At 39.2% G+C, this 19,351-nt stretch overlaps 1 protein-coding gene across 1 annotated transcript in view; it reads left to right on the top strand.

The window, feature by feature from the left end:
* The first annotated feature begins 5,430 nt into the window (after positions 1-5,430).
* UFL1 (UFM1 specific ligase 1) overlaps positions 5,431-19,351 on the top strand; it is a 51,114-nt gene continuing 37,193 nt past the window's right edge. Inside the window, exons 1-3 of the mRNA XM_065888758.1 lie at positions 5,431-5,521; positions 6,680-6,825; positions 8,104-8,132. Of these exons, the coding sequence (XP_065744830.1) occupies positions 5,445-5,521; positions 6,680-6,825; positions 8,104-8,132 (252 nt within the window). The 5' untranslated portion in view covers positions 5,431-5,444. The remainder of the gene's footprint in view (positions 5,522-6,679; positions 6,826-8,103; positions 8,133-19,351) is intronic.

The raw sequence follows: 19,351 nt of genomic DNA, 5'->3' as shown, positions 1-19,351 counted from the left end.
CTACCCTGCAACGAAGGGAACACTTCATCACTTCAAATGTCCAAGCAAAAAGTACATAATCTATCAGACTCACAAATTATTACTGTGGATGGATATTAGCATGGATGATCTGAAGAGCCTTTCCTGGCCTGATATCCTCTGATTCTGTGACCCCTGAGTGATTTGCTGCCTACCTCTTCAACGTCATCACAATCTCTCTTTTCATTGACTTATCTTCTTTTCATTTAATATCTGATAAGTTCTCTTTGTTCTTTCTCCCATCATTCTCATTTGCTCATGAAGTAGTCCTACAATCTGACTTCGATTGCAACCACTGAAGGGAAAAAAAGTGGCCTCTGAAAAGTCACAACCTCTTTACCTTAAAAGCCAATGGGGTTGCATTTATTTACATTCCCTTTGATCATGCAGAGGTATTGTTAACTGTTCGATCCCCTATACCTTCTCGCTTCCCTTATTTCTATCTCTTCAATTTCATCCTCTTGCTTACTGACCTTTTCTGTCTTCTTCCACCCATGAATCACAGTAGTTTCCCAAGGCATTGATGCTGTCTATGTACAAGATTATACTGCCATTTTTGATGATGAGGTTAAGGTAACTGTTATATCCCTAACTACAATAAGAATGTCAGCTATGTAATTAACACTGTCTATGTCTTTGTAATTTCTCTAAAACAACAAATGAATACTGACTTGCTTGAAAGTACCCGTTTTGCAGTTGTTTAGTTTTATTTGGCTGGTTAAGTTAGAGAAAGTTTATCTTGGAGGAATTTTACAGGATCACAGCTCATATCAAATCAGTGAAACCATCAATCCACATTACAGATATTAGAATATTTCATTAGCCTTTGAAATCTAAGGATGGTGTCACAATCATGTACCTAGTGTAGCCGAGAAGACCTTGAATCCTTCTCACATCATGTACACGTCAAAATCTGACTTAAGTTTGTAGACACAAATTGTTAGAAAATATTCTAGAAAATTGAAGCTCTATGTTTCAAGTCTACACAAAGATTGTTCTTAAAAGAAATCTCTCATCTCTTATTCAGTAGTCACTAGTGCCTACCATTATTCTATCAGGTAATGTATCAGATGTTGGCTAACACTGAAATAATTCCCATTCAAATTTTTATACCCCATTCAAAATAACGGAAACTGTAGTTGGGATATATGGTTGCTAGGTGGAGGTGGTTGCTTTGAGTCTCATGAGCTTAGAGTCTGAACAAATCTGTGTCCTTATCAAAGGTCTAAACCAGAGCTGTCCAACAGAACTTTTGGTGATGATAAAATTGGTTTTCTATACTGTCCCATAAGATAGCCATGAGCCATATGTGGCTATTGAGTGGCTTTTGTGACTAAAGAACTGACATTCAATGATACATATATTTTTAAAGACTTTATTTTTTAGAGCAGTTTTAGCTTCACAGCAAAACTGTGAGGAAAGTGCAGAAAGTTCCCATATACCCCGTTCCCCACATACGTACAGCCTCTCCATTATCAACATCCCCCACCAGAGGGGCACATTTGTTACACCTGATACACTTACATTAACACGTCAGAAGCACCCAAAGTCCGGAGTTACATAATGGCTCACTCTTGGTGTTGTACATTCTACTGATGTGAACAAATGTGTAATGACAAGAATCCATCATTATAGTATCATACAGAGCATTCTCACCACCCTCAAAAGCCTCTGTGTTTTACCTGTTCATCCCTCTTCCCTTCCCAAACACTGGCAACCACTGATCTTTTTACTGCCTTCATAGTTTTGCTTTTTCCATAATGTCATGTAGTTGGAATCATACAGTATGTAGACTTTTCAGATTGACTTCTTTCACTTAGTAATATGTGTTTGTTTTCTCCATTGTCTTTTCATGACTTGATAACTCATTTCATTTTGGTGCTGAATAATATTCCATTGTCTGGATTTACCACAGTTCATTTATCCATTCACCCTTTGAAAGAAATCTTAGTTGCTTCCAAGTTTGGGCAATTATGAATAAAGATGCTATAAACATCTGTGTGCAGGTTTTATGTGGACATAATTTTTCAGCTTCTTTAGGTAAATACCAAGGTGTGTGATTGCTAAATCATGTTAAGAGTAGGTTTAGTTTTGTAAGAAAGTGCCAAACTGTCTCCAAGGCAACTGTACTATTTTGCATTCCCATCAATGAATGAGGATTCCTGTTGCTCCACATCCTAGTCAGCATTTGGTGTTGTCAGCGTTCCAGATTTTGGCCATTCTGATAGGTGTGTAGTGGTATCTTGCTGTTTAAATTTACGTTTCTTTGATGACATATGATATGAAGCAACTTTTCATATACTGCTTTGTCATCTGTATATCTACTTTGGTGAGGTGTCTGTTAAAGCCTTTGGCCCATTTTTCCATCTGGTTGTTTATTTTCTTATTGTTGAATGTTAAGACTTCTTTCTATCTTTTGGAAAATAGTCTTTTATCGTATGTGTCTTTTGTAAATATTTACTCCCATCCTGTGGCTTGCCTTCTGTTCTCTTGATATGGACTTTTGCAGAGCAGTTTTAAATTTTAATGAAGTCCAGCTTATCAATTATTTCTTTTATGCATTGTGCCTTTGGTGTTGTATCTAAAAAGTTATTGACATACCAGAAGTCATCTAAATTTTCTCCTGTTATTTCCTAGGAGTTTTATAGTTGCATTCTACATTTAGGTCTGTGATCCATTTTCAGTTAATAATTTTTATGAAGAGTGTAAGGTCTATGTCTAGATTAATTTTTTTCGCATGTGAATGTCTAGTTGTTCCAGTACTATTTTTTGAAAAGACTGTATTTGCTCCATCATATTACATTTTGTTCCTTTGTGGAAGATTAGCTGACTATACTTACATCGGTTTATTTCTGGGATCTCTATTCTGTTTCATTGATCTGTTTGTCTATTCTTTCATCAATGCCACACTGTCTTGATTACTGTAGCTTTGTGATAAGTGTTAAATTCAGGTAGTGTCAGTCCTTCAAATTTGTTTTTCTCCTTCAATACCATGTTGACTATTCTGGGTCTTTTGACTCTCCATATAAACTTCAGAAACAGCTTGTTGATACAAATAGTGTTACTTGCTGGGATTTTGATTGGGATTGCATTGCATCTACAGATCTAGTTGGGAAGAATTGACATCTTGATGATACTGAGTGTTCCTATCTACGAATATGGACTATCTCTCCCTTCATTTAGTTCTTCTTTGATTTCATTCATTAGAGTTTGTAGTTTTCCTCACATAGATCTTATACATATTTTGTTAGATTTATACCTAAGTATTTCATTTGAGGGCTTGCTAATGAAAACGATATTGTGTTTTCAATTTCAAGTTCCATTTGTTCATTGCTGGTATAATCTTAATTTTAATTAACTTAAATTTAAATAGCTTCATCTGTCTGGTGGCTATCCTTTTAGTCAGCACAAGCCATCTCTACAAAGTACAATCATGAATTCTTCCTTTTTTAGGAATTATTCCCTTTTTAGGAATAAATGTAAATGTTACTACTGTACCAAAATGTAGTGCTGCACCGAAACATTTACACTGACTTACTCATTTAACATTTATGGAATATACCAGGCACTATGTACCAGTTGTCATCCTAAATGCTAAAGAGCATCTAGGAGCTCACTGAAGAGCCCAGACTACTGAGAGATGTAGTGAGTAAAAATTACAATATAATTTTGCTTGCTGCTAGAGACATCTGAATAGAGAATTGTGGGGACACAGCATATGAAACAATTGCAGGAATTTTAAAAGTTTCATTGAAGAGTTTTATTTAAGCTGGGACGTCATGGAAGAATAAGTTAAAAAATAAATGTGGGTAGAGGAGAGTGAAGAAGAGGACAGGCAATCCAGAAAAGACATGAAGTCCTGAAAAGGCTTGGTGTATGGAGGACACAGTGTGCTACTCCACATGTGGTATGCAGCCGCAGAGGATGCCGCTGGAAAGTAGACTCCATGCTGATCGTGAGTCTTACATGATCAGTAAGAAGTCTGGATATCAAGTAGTCACATAGTTCATTATACTTCCCCTACTGTTATAAATTTCATACTTTATATTAAATGCCTTTTTAAAAATCTGCTTCCTTAGATTTTCAAGTTGTTTATGGCAAGATCACGTCTGCCTTATCCACCACTGTACACCATGGCATCTGGTAATCAATAAGTATTTGTTACATGAATGAATGTTTCTGCTTGTTCTGAAACTTGATGCCCTTTGGGACCACATCACCTACTCTATTCCAAGTTACCTCTTTAATGTCCAGTGTTCCAACTCTCAGTTTGCAGCCACATTGCCCAACAGTTTGCCTGTTTGCCTGTTTGGTGGCAGGTTTTATTACTGTTTTCTGCATTTTAAATAAAGCTGGGTACTTTACTAGACAAGAACATTTGTGGCATTGGCTTTGAGTGACCCAGAATGAGATACTGAGATGGGAAAGTAACTGAAATAACTCCCCTCCACCAACTCTATAGGGCATATAGTTAAAAGGAATTATATATGTATAGTATATACATTTTTTTAAAAATGAAGAGTGAGGTATAAAAGTAAAACGGATCAGGAAAGGTACTCCAGAGTAACTATCTACTTTTTACCGATTTCAATGTAGGGGAAAGCAAAACAAACGTGCTCCTTGTTTCTTCCATTCCATCCATAGCCATACTCCAGAGTAACTATCTACTTTTTACCGATTTCAATGTAGGGGAAACCAAAACAAACGTGCTCCTTGTTTCTTCCATTCCATCCATAGCCATATACATTTATTACCTTATGTTTATATTTCTTCATTATTTGATGGAGCTAATCCTCCCCGTAAGAGAAATCGGAAAGGCTCTAGACTACATGAAAGCAGTTCCCAACATTTATGGTACCCAAATTATATTTGTGCAAAAAAAAAAGTAATTATCCAACAGGTTCAAAGCTTTGAGCCCAAGTAAAAATTAGCATGATTCCCTATACAAATGGGATTGCCCTTCCTTAATAGCTAGAGAAGAGGGGATGCTAACTGCAGGCCCCGGCACATCTCCTCCCCTACCCCCTCCCAAAAATAAAACAAAGGGAGGGCAGAAAAAAAAAAGAAGAGTGGTTAATTTGATTATCACTGCGCCAAAAACATTAGGGATAATGCAAACAAAGACCTAAAGTAACACTTTATTAACTTGGCTTTCCTGCAACCCATCCGCGGCCGGGCAGAGACCTCGCGGCCTAGCTCTCAGCAGTCCCCGCCAGGCTTCCATAGCCGAGGACAAACCTCCTGCGCGGGGTGGGCGGGGCTGAGGCCTTTCGGGCCCCGCCCACGCCTGCGCCGGCCGCATGCGTTTCGTAGCTGCGTCGGGGAGGAGTCTCTTGTCCCTCTTCGCGGCCCGTTCCGCCCCGGCTCCCGTGGCTTTTCGGCTGACGTGTCTCCTGTTGGTCGGCTGCTTGGCGAGTAGAGCCGAGATGGCGGACGCTTGGGAAGAGATTAGGCGGTTGGCGGCTGACTTCCAGCGGGCGCAGTTCGCAGAGGCCACGCAGAGGTGCCTGACCCTCCCTCTTCATTGTGGAGTCCAAAATAGCCCCTGGGCGGCCACGCCAAGATGTGAGGCCGCAAACCCCAGGCCTTGGACCCCGGACCTTCCCAGCCGCTGTCAGCGTTCCCGCCCCCTCCCCCGCTCCCAAAGCCTAGATTGCGGCTGCCAGTATAATTCCCGGCGCGGGGAGACCGAGAACATCCCCCCACCCTTTAAGCCCCAGCCAGGTGCAGGCGCGGCCTCCCCCCACGACAGCTGGGGCTGGTGACTTGGAGCTGTCTCAAGAACGTCTCTCTAACCCTTACTTAACCGTCAGCAAGTCATTGCCTGTTATACACTTCCTGACTTAGAGCTTGAAAGGAGAGGCTAACCCCAAAGTACAGTACTTTGCAAATAACTCTGTTGACCCCTTAAACACTTTGCCTTTTTATTCACCAGAACAGATGTCCTAGGCCAGAGCCAGGGTCTTATCTGTCATTTTTAGGGACTCCGGACACTGATATTTCCTACAAACCCACTAACCTTTGCGGGGGGGGGGGGGTTCCTGAAAAGCACCCTAACACTGCTTTTTACCATTACCGAGCACTTAAAAAGCTAGTAGAACCCTTTTTTATCCGTTGACTATTCCTTGTCTTGTTCCTTCTGGGGCTGAAGACTTTAATCCCTTGATGCTGTGTTTTGTATCAGTGCAAGCAAAACTAGGACACTTAACGTGTTTTCCTATCTCCTGCCTACAGATGAATTGTATGAATGAGACAATAATGCATTCAATAAAAGAAAATTTTGTTTTTTTTAACTGAAGCTAAAGTGAAAATTGAAATAAAAGTAGGGCAGTTTTTTCCCTTATGTAAATTACATGTCCTAATTTTTCAGATTTAAAGATTAGAAGCAGGCCTAGAAGAGAGAGCAAACTTGAAATCTGTAATAGAAAGATTTGTAATTATGAACTACATGATTTAAGTTCGTGTAAACCTGTTTACTCCCTAGAATTTTTTTTTAATTTATTGAATTAGTATTATACTAATAAAAGATACAGATTTTGTAATATAGAACCTAATGACTACCCAAACCTTTTTAAAAGCCCATTTTCATACGTTTTCTTAATCATATTATGCACTGAATGTATCAAATGCATTTTTAAAAGTTAACTTTTGTTTCCCTCAGGTTGTCAGAGCGGAATTGCATTGAGATTGTGAATAAATTGATTGCTCAGAAACAGCTAGAAGTAGTTCACACACTTGATGGGAAGGAATATATTACTCCAGCCCAAATTAGTAAAGAAATGAGAGATGAGTTACATGTTCGAGGTGGTAAGTAATTCCTTAGTTTTTTTCTTCTGGTTCTTTGGAGGGGGGAAAAACCCTTAAAACTATACATCATAAGTGATTTGGAGGTTATAGGACACCCTTTCAATTGTTAATATGGTAATCAGCCTTAATATTTTTAATAGGTTTAAGGTAAACCTGATCGTATAATTTAAATGAAGTCAAATATTGTCGCTTTAAAAATAGCATTTTTGGGCTTCCCTGGTGGCACAGTGGTTGAGTCCGCCTGCCGATGCAGGGGACACGGGTTCGTGCCCCGGTCTGGGAAGATCCCACATGCCGCGGAGCGGCTGGGCCGGTGAGCCATGGCTGCTGAGCCTGCACGTCCGGAGCCCGTGCTCCGCAATGGGAGAGGCCACAACAGTGAGAGGCCCGCGTACCGCAAAAAAAAAAAAAAAAGCATTTTTTATTATTTTGAGTTATGTGTTCTGTATGTGAATTAATCAGCTGTTTCTTTTCACAGTTCATGAATTTATTGGGTGACTCAGGGGTGGATACTTAGCTGCCTCTTACCAGGTGATAATTATGAAGAGGAAATAGAGATTTTAAAGTATAGATTGTTGAAAATCAAGGTTGTACTACCATGCTGTTTTTTAAACTTTAAGTATTTGCAAATTAGGAATCAATGTAATAGCGTGCTACATCTGTTTGTAGGAAATGCTATTACAAGCATACAAAAAAGTTTTTGTTTCCCTTGTCTTTTTGAAATTTGAACAAATTACTGAGCAAATTTGAACACTTTGATTAGATTAGCTGCATCTGTGAAAACAACTCATTAGATGTCATTAGATATACCCTTGGTGTTTGTTTTTTATCTTCCTGCATAGTCCTAATAAAATATTAGCTATAATTTGGAATACTTAACAGATATTCTTTAGCTAATAGTGGTAACCTACCAGTTTCAAATAATTGAAAAAAGTTTACCTGAATTTAGTTGTCTGTATCTCTTTGCTCACAGTAGATAAAATTGCAAAGGGAGGTAAATAACCCCTGTATATCTGGCTAAACCGTGTATCAGCTGATTCTCTAATTGGCCTGATATGACAGATGGAACTTTGAAAATAAACTATTGTCTGTACCTTAAGTCATGAAAATTTATTCAGCTAATGGTTCGCGTTTGAAGACATTAATTACCGCAGCCCTGTGTCCTTTGTAGAAGAAGGACGTTGACGGTCCAAAACATAAATCTGTTGGAATTTACAGTTTTTGGCTGGTATGTACTTAACACATAATGTAAAATAAATGAATGTCTTTTCTTTAAAGGTCGAGTAAACATTGTTGATCTGCAACAGGTAAATTTCAACTTTATAATAGTTTTTACTTTGATTCCTCAACATTAATTTTTTCAGTGCCCTAAGTATTCACTTGGTACTGGTATCATATTTTGTGTTTGTGAAGAAATAATTACATAACCCTCACTGACATATATTGAATCAGTTTAATAAGTTCTTCTTTCTCAGTTGACTTGCTTATTCTTTATTCTTTATGAAATAAACTCATAGTTGTCATTTTATGTAATTACAGAATTTATGTAATTTTGGGAGAAAAATCACCGGTTTCCTGTTTGTTTTTAATATGTGGAAGTAAAAGAAATGTAGATAATTTTAGAAAATACAGGTATACATGTCATCAGTAAGGTACACTACAGAATATACAAGAAACTGGCAAATTTTGTGTGAAATGGTATATCTTTTATTTTAATTTTTATTTTATACTGGAGTATAGTTGATTTATAGTTTTTTTTTCAGATTCTTTTCCTGTATAGGTTATTACAGAATACTGAGTACCATTCCCTGTGCTATACAGTAGATCCTTGTTGCTTATCTATTTTATGTATAGTAATGTGTATATGTTAATCCCAAACTCCTAATTTATCCCTCCTCCTGACTTTTCCCCTTTGGTAACCATAAGTTTGTTTTCAAAGGCTCTGAGTCTGTTTCTGTTTTGTAAATAACTTCATTTGTATCATTTTTTTTTTAGATTCCTCATATAAGTGATATCATATGATAATTGACTTTCTCTGTCTGACATACTCCACTTAATGTGATAATCTCTAGGTCTGTCCATGTTGCTGCAGATGGCATTATTTCATTCTTTTTTATGGCTGAGTACTATTCCATTGTATATATGTAGCACATCTTTATCCATTCCTCTGTTGATGGACATTTAGGTTGTTTCCAACCTAATTGGAAGCAATTTACCTATTGTACATAGTGCTGCAATGAACATTGCCGTGCATGTATCTTTTTGAAGTATAGTATTCTCTGGATGTATGCCTAAGAGTGGGATTGCTGGATCATATGGCAACTCTATTTTTAGTTTTTTAAGGAACCTCCGTACGGTTCTGCATAGTGGTTGTACCAATATACATTCCCACCAACAGTGTAGGAGGGCCCCCTTTTCTCCATAGCCTCTCCAGCATATATTGTTTGTAGACTTTTTGATGATGGCCATTCTGACCAGTGTTAGGTGATACCTGATTGTAGTTTTGATTTGCATTCTCTAATAATTAGTGATGTTGAGCATATTTTCATGTTGTTTTGGCCACCTGTATGTTGATGGAGAAATGTCTGTTTAGATCTTCTGCCCATTTTTTGATTGGGTTGTTTTTTTGATATTGAGTTACATGAGCTGTTTGTATATTTTGGAGATTAATCCCTTGTCACCCACTTCGTTTGCAAATATTTTCTCCCATTCTGTCGATTGCCTTTTCATTTTGTTTATGGTATCCTTTGCTGTGCAAAACTTTTAAGTTTAGTTAGGTGCCATATGTCTATTTTTGTTTTTATTTTCATTACTCTAGGAGGTAGATCCATAAAGATATTGCTGGGAGGGAGACGCAAGAGGGAGGGGATATGGGGATATATGTATATGTATAGCTGATTCACTTTGTTATACAGCAGAAACTAACACAACATTGTAAAGCAATTATACTCCAATAAAGATGTTAAAAGAAAATATTGCTGCGATTTACATCAAAGAGTGTTCTGCCTATGTTTTCCTCTAAGAGTTTTATAGTATCCAGTCTTACATTGAGGTCTTTAATCCATTTTATGTTTATTTTTGTGTATGATGTTAGAGAGTGTTCTAATTTCATTCTTTTACATGGAGCTGTCCAGTTTTCCCAGCATCACTTACTGAAGAGATAGTCTTTTCTCCATTGTATATTCTTGCCTCCTTTGTCATAGGTCAATTGACCATAAGTGTGTGGGTTTATTTCTGGGCTTTCTGTACTATTCTGTTGATCTATATTTCTGTTTTTTGTGCCAGTGCCATACTGTTTTGATGACTGTAACCTGTAGTATAGTCTGAAGTCAAGGAGCCTGATTCCTCCAGCTCTCTTTTTCTTTCTCTGGATTGCTTTGGCTATTTGGAGTCTTTTGTATTTCCATACAAATTGTAAACTTTTTGCTCTAGTTTTGTGAAAAATGCCATTGGTAATTTGATAGGAATTGCATTGAATTTGTAGATTGCCTTGGGTAGTATAGTCATTTTGATGATACTGATTCTTCCAATCCAAGAGCATGATATATCTTTCCATCTGTTTGTGTCATCTTTGATTTCTTTCATCGGTATCTTACAGTTTTCAGAGTACGGGTCTTTTGCCTCCTTAGGTAGGTTTATTCCTAGGTATTTTATTCTTTTTGATGCAATGGTAAATGGGATTGTACCCTTAATTTCTCGTTCTGATCTTTCGTTGTCAATGTATAGAAAAGCAAGAGATTTCTGTATGTTAGTTTTGTATCCTGTGACTTTATCAATTTCCTTGATGAGCTTTACTTATCTGGTAGCATCTTTAGGATTTTCTGTGTATAGTGTCATTTCATCCGCAAACAGTGACAGTTTTACTTCCTTTCCAATTTGGATTCCTTTTATTTCTCTTTTTTCTCTGATTGCCATTGGGTAGGACTTCCAAAACGATGTTGAATAAAAGTGGCGAGAGTGGACATCCTTATCTTGTTTCTGATCTCAGAGGAAATGCTTTCAGCTTTTCCGCATTGAGTATGATGCTACCTGTAGGTTTGTTGTATATGGCCTTTATTATGTTGAGGTGTGTTCCCTCTATGCCCAACTTTCTGGTGAGTTTTTATCATAGATGGGTGTTGAATTTTGTCAAAAGCTTTTTCTGCATCTATTGAGATTATCATACTGTTTTTATTCTTCAGTTTGATCAGTATGTGTCTTGCCTTGTTGCTCCTTGGGTTTATCCTGTAAGGGACTCTGCGCTTCCTGGTCTTGAGTGAGTGTTTCCTTTCTCGTGTTAGGGGAGTTTTCCGCTGTTACCGCTTCAAATATTTTCTCATGCCCTTTCTCTCTCTCTCCTCCTTCTGGGACCCCTATAATGTGAATGTTGGCACGTTTAATGTTGTCCCAGAGGTGTCTTAGGTTGTCCTCATTTCTTTTGATTCTTTTTTCTTTATTCTGTTCCACAGCAGTGATTTCCACCAATCTATCTTCCAGCTCACTTTTGTGTTCTTCTGCCTCATTTATTCTGCTGTTGATTCCTTCTAGTGTATTTTTCATCACAGTTATTGTATTGTTCATCTCTGTTTGTTCTTTAAATCTTCTAGCTCTTGTTTAACATTTCTTGTATCTTCCCAGTCTGTGCCTTCATTCTTTTTCCGAGATCTTGGATCATCTTTGCTATCATTATTCTGAATTCTTTTTCAGGCAGATTGCCCATTTCCACTTCACTTAGTTGTCCTTCTGGGGCTTCATCTTATTCCTTTATCTGGAACATATTTCTCTACCATGTCATTTTATTTAACTTTCTGTGTTTGAGGTTTCCATTCCACAGGCTTCAGAATTGTAGTTCTCCTTGCTTCTGGTGTTTGCCTCCTGGCGGGTGAGGTTGGTTCAGGGGCTTATGCAGTCTTCCTGGTGGGAGGGACTGGTGCCTGCCCCCTGGTGGGTGGAGCTGGGTCCTGCTCTTCTGGTGGACAGGGCCATGTCAAGGGGTGTGTCTAGAGGTGGTTGTGGGCTCAGGACGTTAGGTAGCCTTTCTGTTGATGAATGGGGCGTGGTCCCACCCTGTTGGTTGTTTGGCCTGAGGTGTCCCGACACTGAAGCCTGCAGGCTGTTGGGTGGGGCCAGATCTTGGTGCCAAAATGGTGACCTCCAAAAGAGCTCACGCTGAGAAGTATTCCCTGGGGCCTCTGCCACCAGTGTCCTTGTCCCCGCAGTGGGCCACAGCAGACCCCCACCTTCCTAGGAGACCCTCCAGGACCCTCAGGTAGGTCTGGCCCAGCCTACTGTGGAGTCACTGCTTTGCTCTGGGTCCCAGTGCATATGAAACCTTGTGTATGCCCTCCAAGTGTGGAGTCTTTATTTCCCCTGGTCCTGTGGAGCTCCTGCACTCAAGCCCACTGGCCTTCAAAGCCAAATGCTCTGGGGGCTCTTCCTCCTGATGCCAGACCCCTAGGCTGGGGAGCCTGACGTGGAGATCAGAACTCTCACTTCTGTGGGAGAAACTCTAACAGAGGATCCAGTTTGTGGATTATTCACCTGGCGGGTACAGGGTTTGATTATATTGAGAAAGCGCCCCTCCTGGCATCTCCTTCTGGCTCCTTCTTTGTCTTTGGATGTGGAATACCCTTTTTGATAGATTCCAGTGTTTTTTGTTGATAGTCGTTCAGCAGTTAGTTGTGATTTTGGTGTTTTCTTGAGAAGAGGTGAGCTCACGTCCTTCAACTCCACCACCTTGTTTCCCTACCTTCCAAAAATGAGCAGAACTGATATCGTTAGGTTAGAGGACCTTGGTCCTTGTCTTTTTTGGAGAGAGAATTCCACTGTAAAGCAGGCACAGAGTTTATCGGAAGCACAGTATGTGCAAAGAGAACAAAGAAGCAATTTATTTAGAGCAAAGCAGAAATACACACCCAGAGAAGAGTGTGGACGTTCTCCCTGATGAGGAGCACACCAGAGAGGTGATTTAAATCACTTATATGGAGGCAGTTTTTCCGGGCCTTTGTTTTCCTTTGGCCAGTCATCTTGCTTCGTTTCCCACCTCTGACCAGACCCAGGGCCCTTCCTGATATGCGTGTGCATCTTTTTGCCAAGGTGGATTCCAGCACAGAGGCCTATGGAAGATTGACAGCACCTTTTATGGGGCAGCGCCCCTTCCTTTTTGACCCCCAAGGAGTCTTTCTGCACATGTGCAGTCAGGGAGGTTTCCTTGACCTCAGGAGTGATAGATGCAGTCATCTTATCTAATTACTTCAGCAGAGCTCAGCTCCTGCCATTAACTTCGTCCTTGAAGTGTCTAGGGCATACAAACCTCCAATTACTCTGCCTGACAAACTCTAGCTGTTCAGCCCAGGGCCCTGTCTACCTTCTACCTCAAATCCCCCCGAGAGATGTGAACCCCAAGAAATCTTTATTGGGAGGATGAACAGTCTTTCCTCTATAGATTCTTTAGGCTGGCAAGGGGCTCATAGACCCTACCTACTTGGGGTCATGGAGCCCTCACCAGGTCTCATTAAGGGGCCCCAGGGTGACTTCTGTTATTATTCTGGCAAGATCCGTTTCAAGGAATGGCTGGAATCTCTGGATCACCAGCATCTTGTCTGGGAAACTGTTGCAGAGAACAAACTGAAGAAGTAGATTAAAAGAAGGCAAGGGCCAAAGATCAGTAAAAGAATTATTGTAACCAGAGGCCCAAGCAGGAGTAAGAACCAGGTTACATTTGGTAACAGTTTTGATACGGGTCCAGATAGAGTCAGTACTTGGCTTATCCTGTCCAAAGAATGGAACCATTTGGCCTGGTCATATATTTTTGATGTCCTTTTCTGTTAACCCAGTGTGATTGTTGTAGGTGTTACAGTCCCAGTTAGAAGGAGTTGGATCCCAGTTAGAAGGAGTTGGAGGATTGACAACCTGAACATTAATAGACAAAACAGATCTCATTTTTTTTTTTCTGGGAGAATAAGCCTGAGACCCAATATGGACCTGGTGCTTTGGGGAGACTTGTAGTCACGTAGCCAGTTGTCTAGTTTTATCTAAGTAGGTTTTAACCTTTGATGTGGTATTAAAACATAAATAACAGGAGCTATTGGTCACTACACATGTCCCTTCTTTCTGTTAATGTATGATCTAAAGCAATTTTATTATTTAAAAATGTAGTAGTTACAAAAGGAGACCTTGAAAACATAAGGTTGTAGCTACCAGCTGTCAGCTGGTATTGTCCTGAGAACGGCCGGTGGCGTCAAGTTTGACACAGCTCATAAAACTTAAGTTCTCAGCAATACAAAGTCTTTTCTGAAATCACGCCCATAGTGTCACCTAGTATTACCTTGGATGGCTGAACTACAGCTCCTTCATTTTGATGTTTAATTGTAATTTTTCCCTTAATAGCCAAAGCAGATGTCACCATTAATGATTTTAGTGTTTTTCTAGGTATGAGAAGACGCAAGAATTAGGGATCAAAAAAATCCTTACCTGAAAATATCTAACTATCTGAAGGCCTGTTCTGTCACTTTTTCCCAGAGCACAGAGTGCCTCATTTCTGATTTCCATTCCGAACTCTTTTCATGGGATGTTGAAGGTTAGCAGCTGAAGCAACTCATGATTTAATCCTTGTAGAGGTAGATGGCGAGTGCCGGTTTCCAGTTGGCAGGGCCCTTTATAATCATAAATTTGGACATGGTTTGGGCGGCATTTTATGACCATTTTGTACCATGGCGCTAGGAATGTTCATTCCCAGGTCTGGTGAAGATTTTGCTGACAGGCCACTCACTGTGCTATTTATTACTGGACGAGGCCTTGTTATCAGTAGCCAAAAGTCTCTGGACCACCTGTCTTACTAGTCTCTTATGATCCAGGAAAATATTCCCTTTTGTTGCTTCCTCCCATATCTAGAGTTACACTAACAGTCATTGGTTTCGTATGAGACTATATATATCATCATTTTATCAGAGATCAGTCATACATTTGGTAATGTAAGAAATAACAATTTTGTAAAACAGGCAATAAAAAATAATATAACTAGCAGTATTAGTAAGGTCAGAAGTAAGGGTTTAAGTCAAGAACTTACATTAGGTGCAGCCTAGTATATCCCCAAGTTGTCTGTCTTAGTCTGTTTTGTACCACTTCGTATCTTTAAGGGAAATTATATACATTGGCATTGTCCATAAGACGTTCAGCCTAATTTCCTAATGTTACTAGGCTGGTTATCCTTAGTATAGTCTAATTGTTCCTTTAAACTTAAATGATCATAGCCTGGTGTTAATCTCCAGGTTGTAGATCATGGAGTATGTGATCTTTATCCAAAGGTTGATTATGAAGTTAGGCTTCAGAAAGAAACTTAGAATGTCCCTTTAATAATTTAATTAAATTTTGTAACAATATAATGTTAACAGCAAGGAACTATCTGGGAAGTGAGTCTTAGTAGACACAGGCCTTAATTAACAAAACTAGAATTTAATATTTAGTGAAACATAATCCTTTTTCTAAAATTGTCCTCATTTCCACCAAACACAGCCAAGATCAATTTGTTTTCAAAATAAGTTTGGTCCATTGACCGCATAGGCTTCTCCATACTGACTCTGGTGTAACTCCTCAGAAGGAGTCTCAGACTAAATTCCCAAAAGGCCTCTCAAGGCCAAGAAAGCCATGCCAAAGGCCTGCCATCAGATTTTGCTTAGGTGGATTTCTGTCTTCTAGAGGTCCCTAAAATATTTTGAGATTCCTTTACATGTCAGGAGGCAGTCTTTTTTATTTATCTGATAAGGCTGTTCATAACCCAAGGATCTCCAATTTCTGGAGGGACCAGGCAAAGAGAAAAATGTTTTAATTTTATCCTCAGGTGTAAATTACCAAATTGTTGTAAGCCATAGTAGCTTGAGGAGAAGGGCTTTTCTGTATCTGAAAAACAAAGGTTAGAAATTGGTAATATGTCAAAGTCATAAAAATTAATCATATTTACCAGTTCATTTAATCCCATGTAATGAATTTTTGTTCTGTTTGAGTCCACTTTTTCCATTAGTTTTGTTGACCTTGCCTGATTGAGGATGATAGTTACAGTGATAATTTCAAGAAGTTTGTGTTAAGGCTTATATAATTTGTCTAGTGAAGGGGTGTCTCGATCACTGGAGGTTGAAGAAAGTATACCTCAAGTGGAAAACACATTTTTTAACCATTTCCTTTTCATTGTGAGGGCATCAGCCCTGTAGCCAGGGAAGGCTTTAACCCATCAAGTAAAAATGGAGTTTGCCAGGGAGCTGGGAAAAGCCAGGTGGCCATCTTGGATTTCCCATAACCCTGTTTAATTTACAGCTATTGTTTACCCATTTTAAGTTCCCTGATTTAGGAGTAGACCATTGCCATGTTACAAGGACATCAGGATGGCAGAGTCTGACAGTCAGGGGTTAATCTTTGTAGAAGCAGAGTGAACTTTATCTACATGTGTCATGATCTTTACAGATTCTGTCGTTGTTACCTTTTATTTGACAATGTTCCTCCTGTAATTTAATCTGTCAAATAATCCCAGTTAGTGTAATATTTTTCTGAGATGCCTCAGGGGCCCTCTGAAGTGCCCTGAAGTTAGCTGGAGGTCAGAAGAACTTTAATTAGAATTTGACACTTGGGAAGTTTGTTAAAAAATATCAAAAAAATATCAAAAAGTTTTACAACACTTAGTCAAATAGAGTCATTGTGAAATAATACTTATTTACTCAACCAAAGTAACAAAAGATTTCAAAAGCAAATACAAATCACCTAAAGACAAAGAAATTCACACAGTCTCTTATCAAAAGCAGCATTCCAAGAAAACTTTGTTCTCTTAACAGAAAGAGAAAACTAAATTCCAGTCTTCATATCTTCTATCACCGACAACATATATTCTACTTGCTTCACACATTGAAATGCTTACCTTATCATTTTAGTAGCTTTAATTACATATTATACTTGTTAACCCTTAAAAACCTTAACCTCTAGTGAAAACCAAGAAGAAAGCAATTGTGAACTGTTTGTCGTATTGGTATTTCCTGATTAGCAAACTTAATATATTCCATAACCTCTAAAAACATGCATTTTCCCAAAGCACAGTTTCTTTTCTCAATGTAGTACAAGGCATGTGTCTGATAAACCCAAACATCTTCAGTTTCTCTCTTGCGAGAAGACAAAAGTAGGTGAATTTAGATTTGTTCAGCGATCAATATTTCAGTATTTTATCTTAAAAATGATTTAGACGTTTAATGACTTTTTATCATTTGACTTGATTTAGCAAAACTAAAGTTTCAAGGTACCAAAAATCTGGAAAAACTAAAACGTAATTATTCCCACAATGTTTACTCAAAAGCTTTTATCCCATACCATGTTAATTCTCTTGTTGACAAATGTAACAGATACAGTGTGAACTTAATGACTTTCAGTAAACCTAGGTAAAACAAAGGTATTATACTTAATATTGGTGACTCTAAAGACATGTCTGTATTAATAAACTTAAACTAACTTTAATATCAGATATCAATTCAATACTGAATATTTTCCAGCACATGTGAACCTGAAATTTGTTTAGCTTAGTTTCTCTTATATATCGAATTGTTTGATTTATAAGCACTTACTTTTCTTTCAGCCAATTAAATAGAGTCCATTTACGAATTAGCCTCAGCAATATTATCCACAGACAGAGACACGTACTGAGATATACATAAATCCAGACAGACAGAGATCTCACAGTTTCTGCTTGAGGTTTAAAATGCCTCTTTGCTTTTTTTTTCCCCTTGGCTTGAAGTTCTACTAATTAACCCAAGGCTGAAGTCTCAGGCAAAGTGGGCTGTGTTTGTCTCTCAAGGACATGATAAGAGTTAACTTCAGGCTTTCTCCTGGGCGTATTTTTGTTCTCTCAGGATCAGAATTCTGAAAAAAAGTATTTTAACAAGCTAGCTTTCTCTAATTGCATATGCAGAAAGAACCAGTTTTGCAATTTCAAAAGGGTTTTATCTTAACCAGTTTTTTCTGGAGTCTAAAGAGTATTATGGCCACACAGTGTCAAAAAAAAAAAACCCATCTTTTTCTGTATTCATAGTTTCATAGCTAGAATTTAGACCAAAGAGTGCTCAAATTGGCCCTAATGACAGAGGCAGACTGGCTGATACATTGTTGTCCCAGGGATACCTTCCATGGTGTTTATGACTAAAAGTGGACAGAAAGAACAAAAAGAACTTACTGCCCTGGGAGCCTTTCTGAGGGGTGGTTTTTTTTGGTTTAGAAGGAGATCCTCCCATGTTGAATAACCTGCAACTGAGAACAGTGCTCCTAGAAATGAAGTCCAGCATCCTGGAAACATTACTAGGAGGCACCTGGAGGAGATTCAGAGTGTCCTCTGAATGTCTTTCGATCTTAATGCTGATGGACTTTGGAGCATCCTCTACTCCCCCACTGATTTCTAACCAGATGTCTCTGGTCAGCTTTGGTTTCTTGCACAGGGTGCCCTCCCTTCTTACCTGGGGTGGACATTTGAACCAGTGCAGAGTGGTTGCCGGTTTTCCCTTAAGCTTTATAGACATCAGATCTCCCCTATGTCCTATAACAAGATTTCCTACTGGGATGTACTCCTCGGGGTTAAGCATTTGTGAAATTTATGACATTATCTCCTGGGAATTGGCCAGCCCAATAGGCTGTCCATAGCAGTGTAAGGGCTGCCAAAGCTTGAGGGGGGGGGGGGGTCCGAGAGGTAAAAGGAGGAATTCTTGGAAGAATTGGAGTTGGGAAACATAATTATTTCCAAAGTCATATGCCCTGGTGTTTTTTGTAACTAAGACCTCAGGGAGCCTGTGCGCTCAGCCTGACAAACACAGCATTGGCAGTTTAGAAATAAAAAGCAAAAGATCTTCTCCCAGGAGGGTGTGAAAATATGTAGTGAAAAACAGAGCCTTATGTGCAAGAAAAGTAGGAAAGGTGCAGGCCGAAGGAGAAGCTAAGGAAGATAGTGCGAGCAGAGGTCTCTAGCCATAGTTGAGCAAGACCTGCAAGTTACCTTGGAAGCAATCCAAGTCATGGCACCAGATGACGTCGGCAGGTGAGAGGACCTTGGTCCTTGTCTTCTTGGGAGAAAGAATTCACAAAAAGACATTGTAAAGCAGGCACAAGATTTATTGGAAGCACAGTATGTGCAAAGAGAACAAAGAACCAGTTTATTTAGAGCAAAGCAAAAATACACACCCAGAGAAGAGTGCAGGCATCCTCCCTAATGAGGAGCACACCAGAGAGGTGATTTAAATCACCTATATGGAGGAAGTTTTTCCAGGTGTTTGTTTTTCTCTGGCCAGTCATTTTGCTTCGTTTCCAACCTCTGACCTGACCCAGGGTGCTTCTCCATATGCGTGTGCATCTTTTTGCCAAGATGGATTCCAGCACAGCAGCCTATGGGACATTGACAGCACCTATTATGGGGTAGCGCGCCTCCCTTTTTGACCCCCGAGGAGTCTTTCTGCACATGTGCAGTCAGGGAGGTCTCCTTGACCTCAGGAGTGATAGATGTGGTCATCTTATCTCTTTATTCTGGCAGAGC

The sequence above is a fragment of the Phocoena phocoena genome, chromosome 12, assembly GCF_963924675.1.
Source record: "Phocoena phocoena chromosome 12, mPhoPho1.1, whole genome shotgun sequence".
In the NCBI taxonomy this organism is placed as follows: domain Eukaryota; kingdom Metazoa; phylum Chordata; class Mammalia; order Artiodactyla; family Phocoenidae; genus Phocoena; species Phocoena phocoena.
This window is presented reverse-complemented; position numbering and strand designations above follow the sequence as displayed.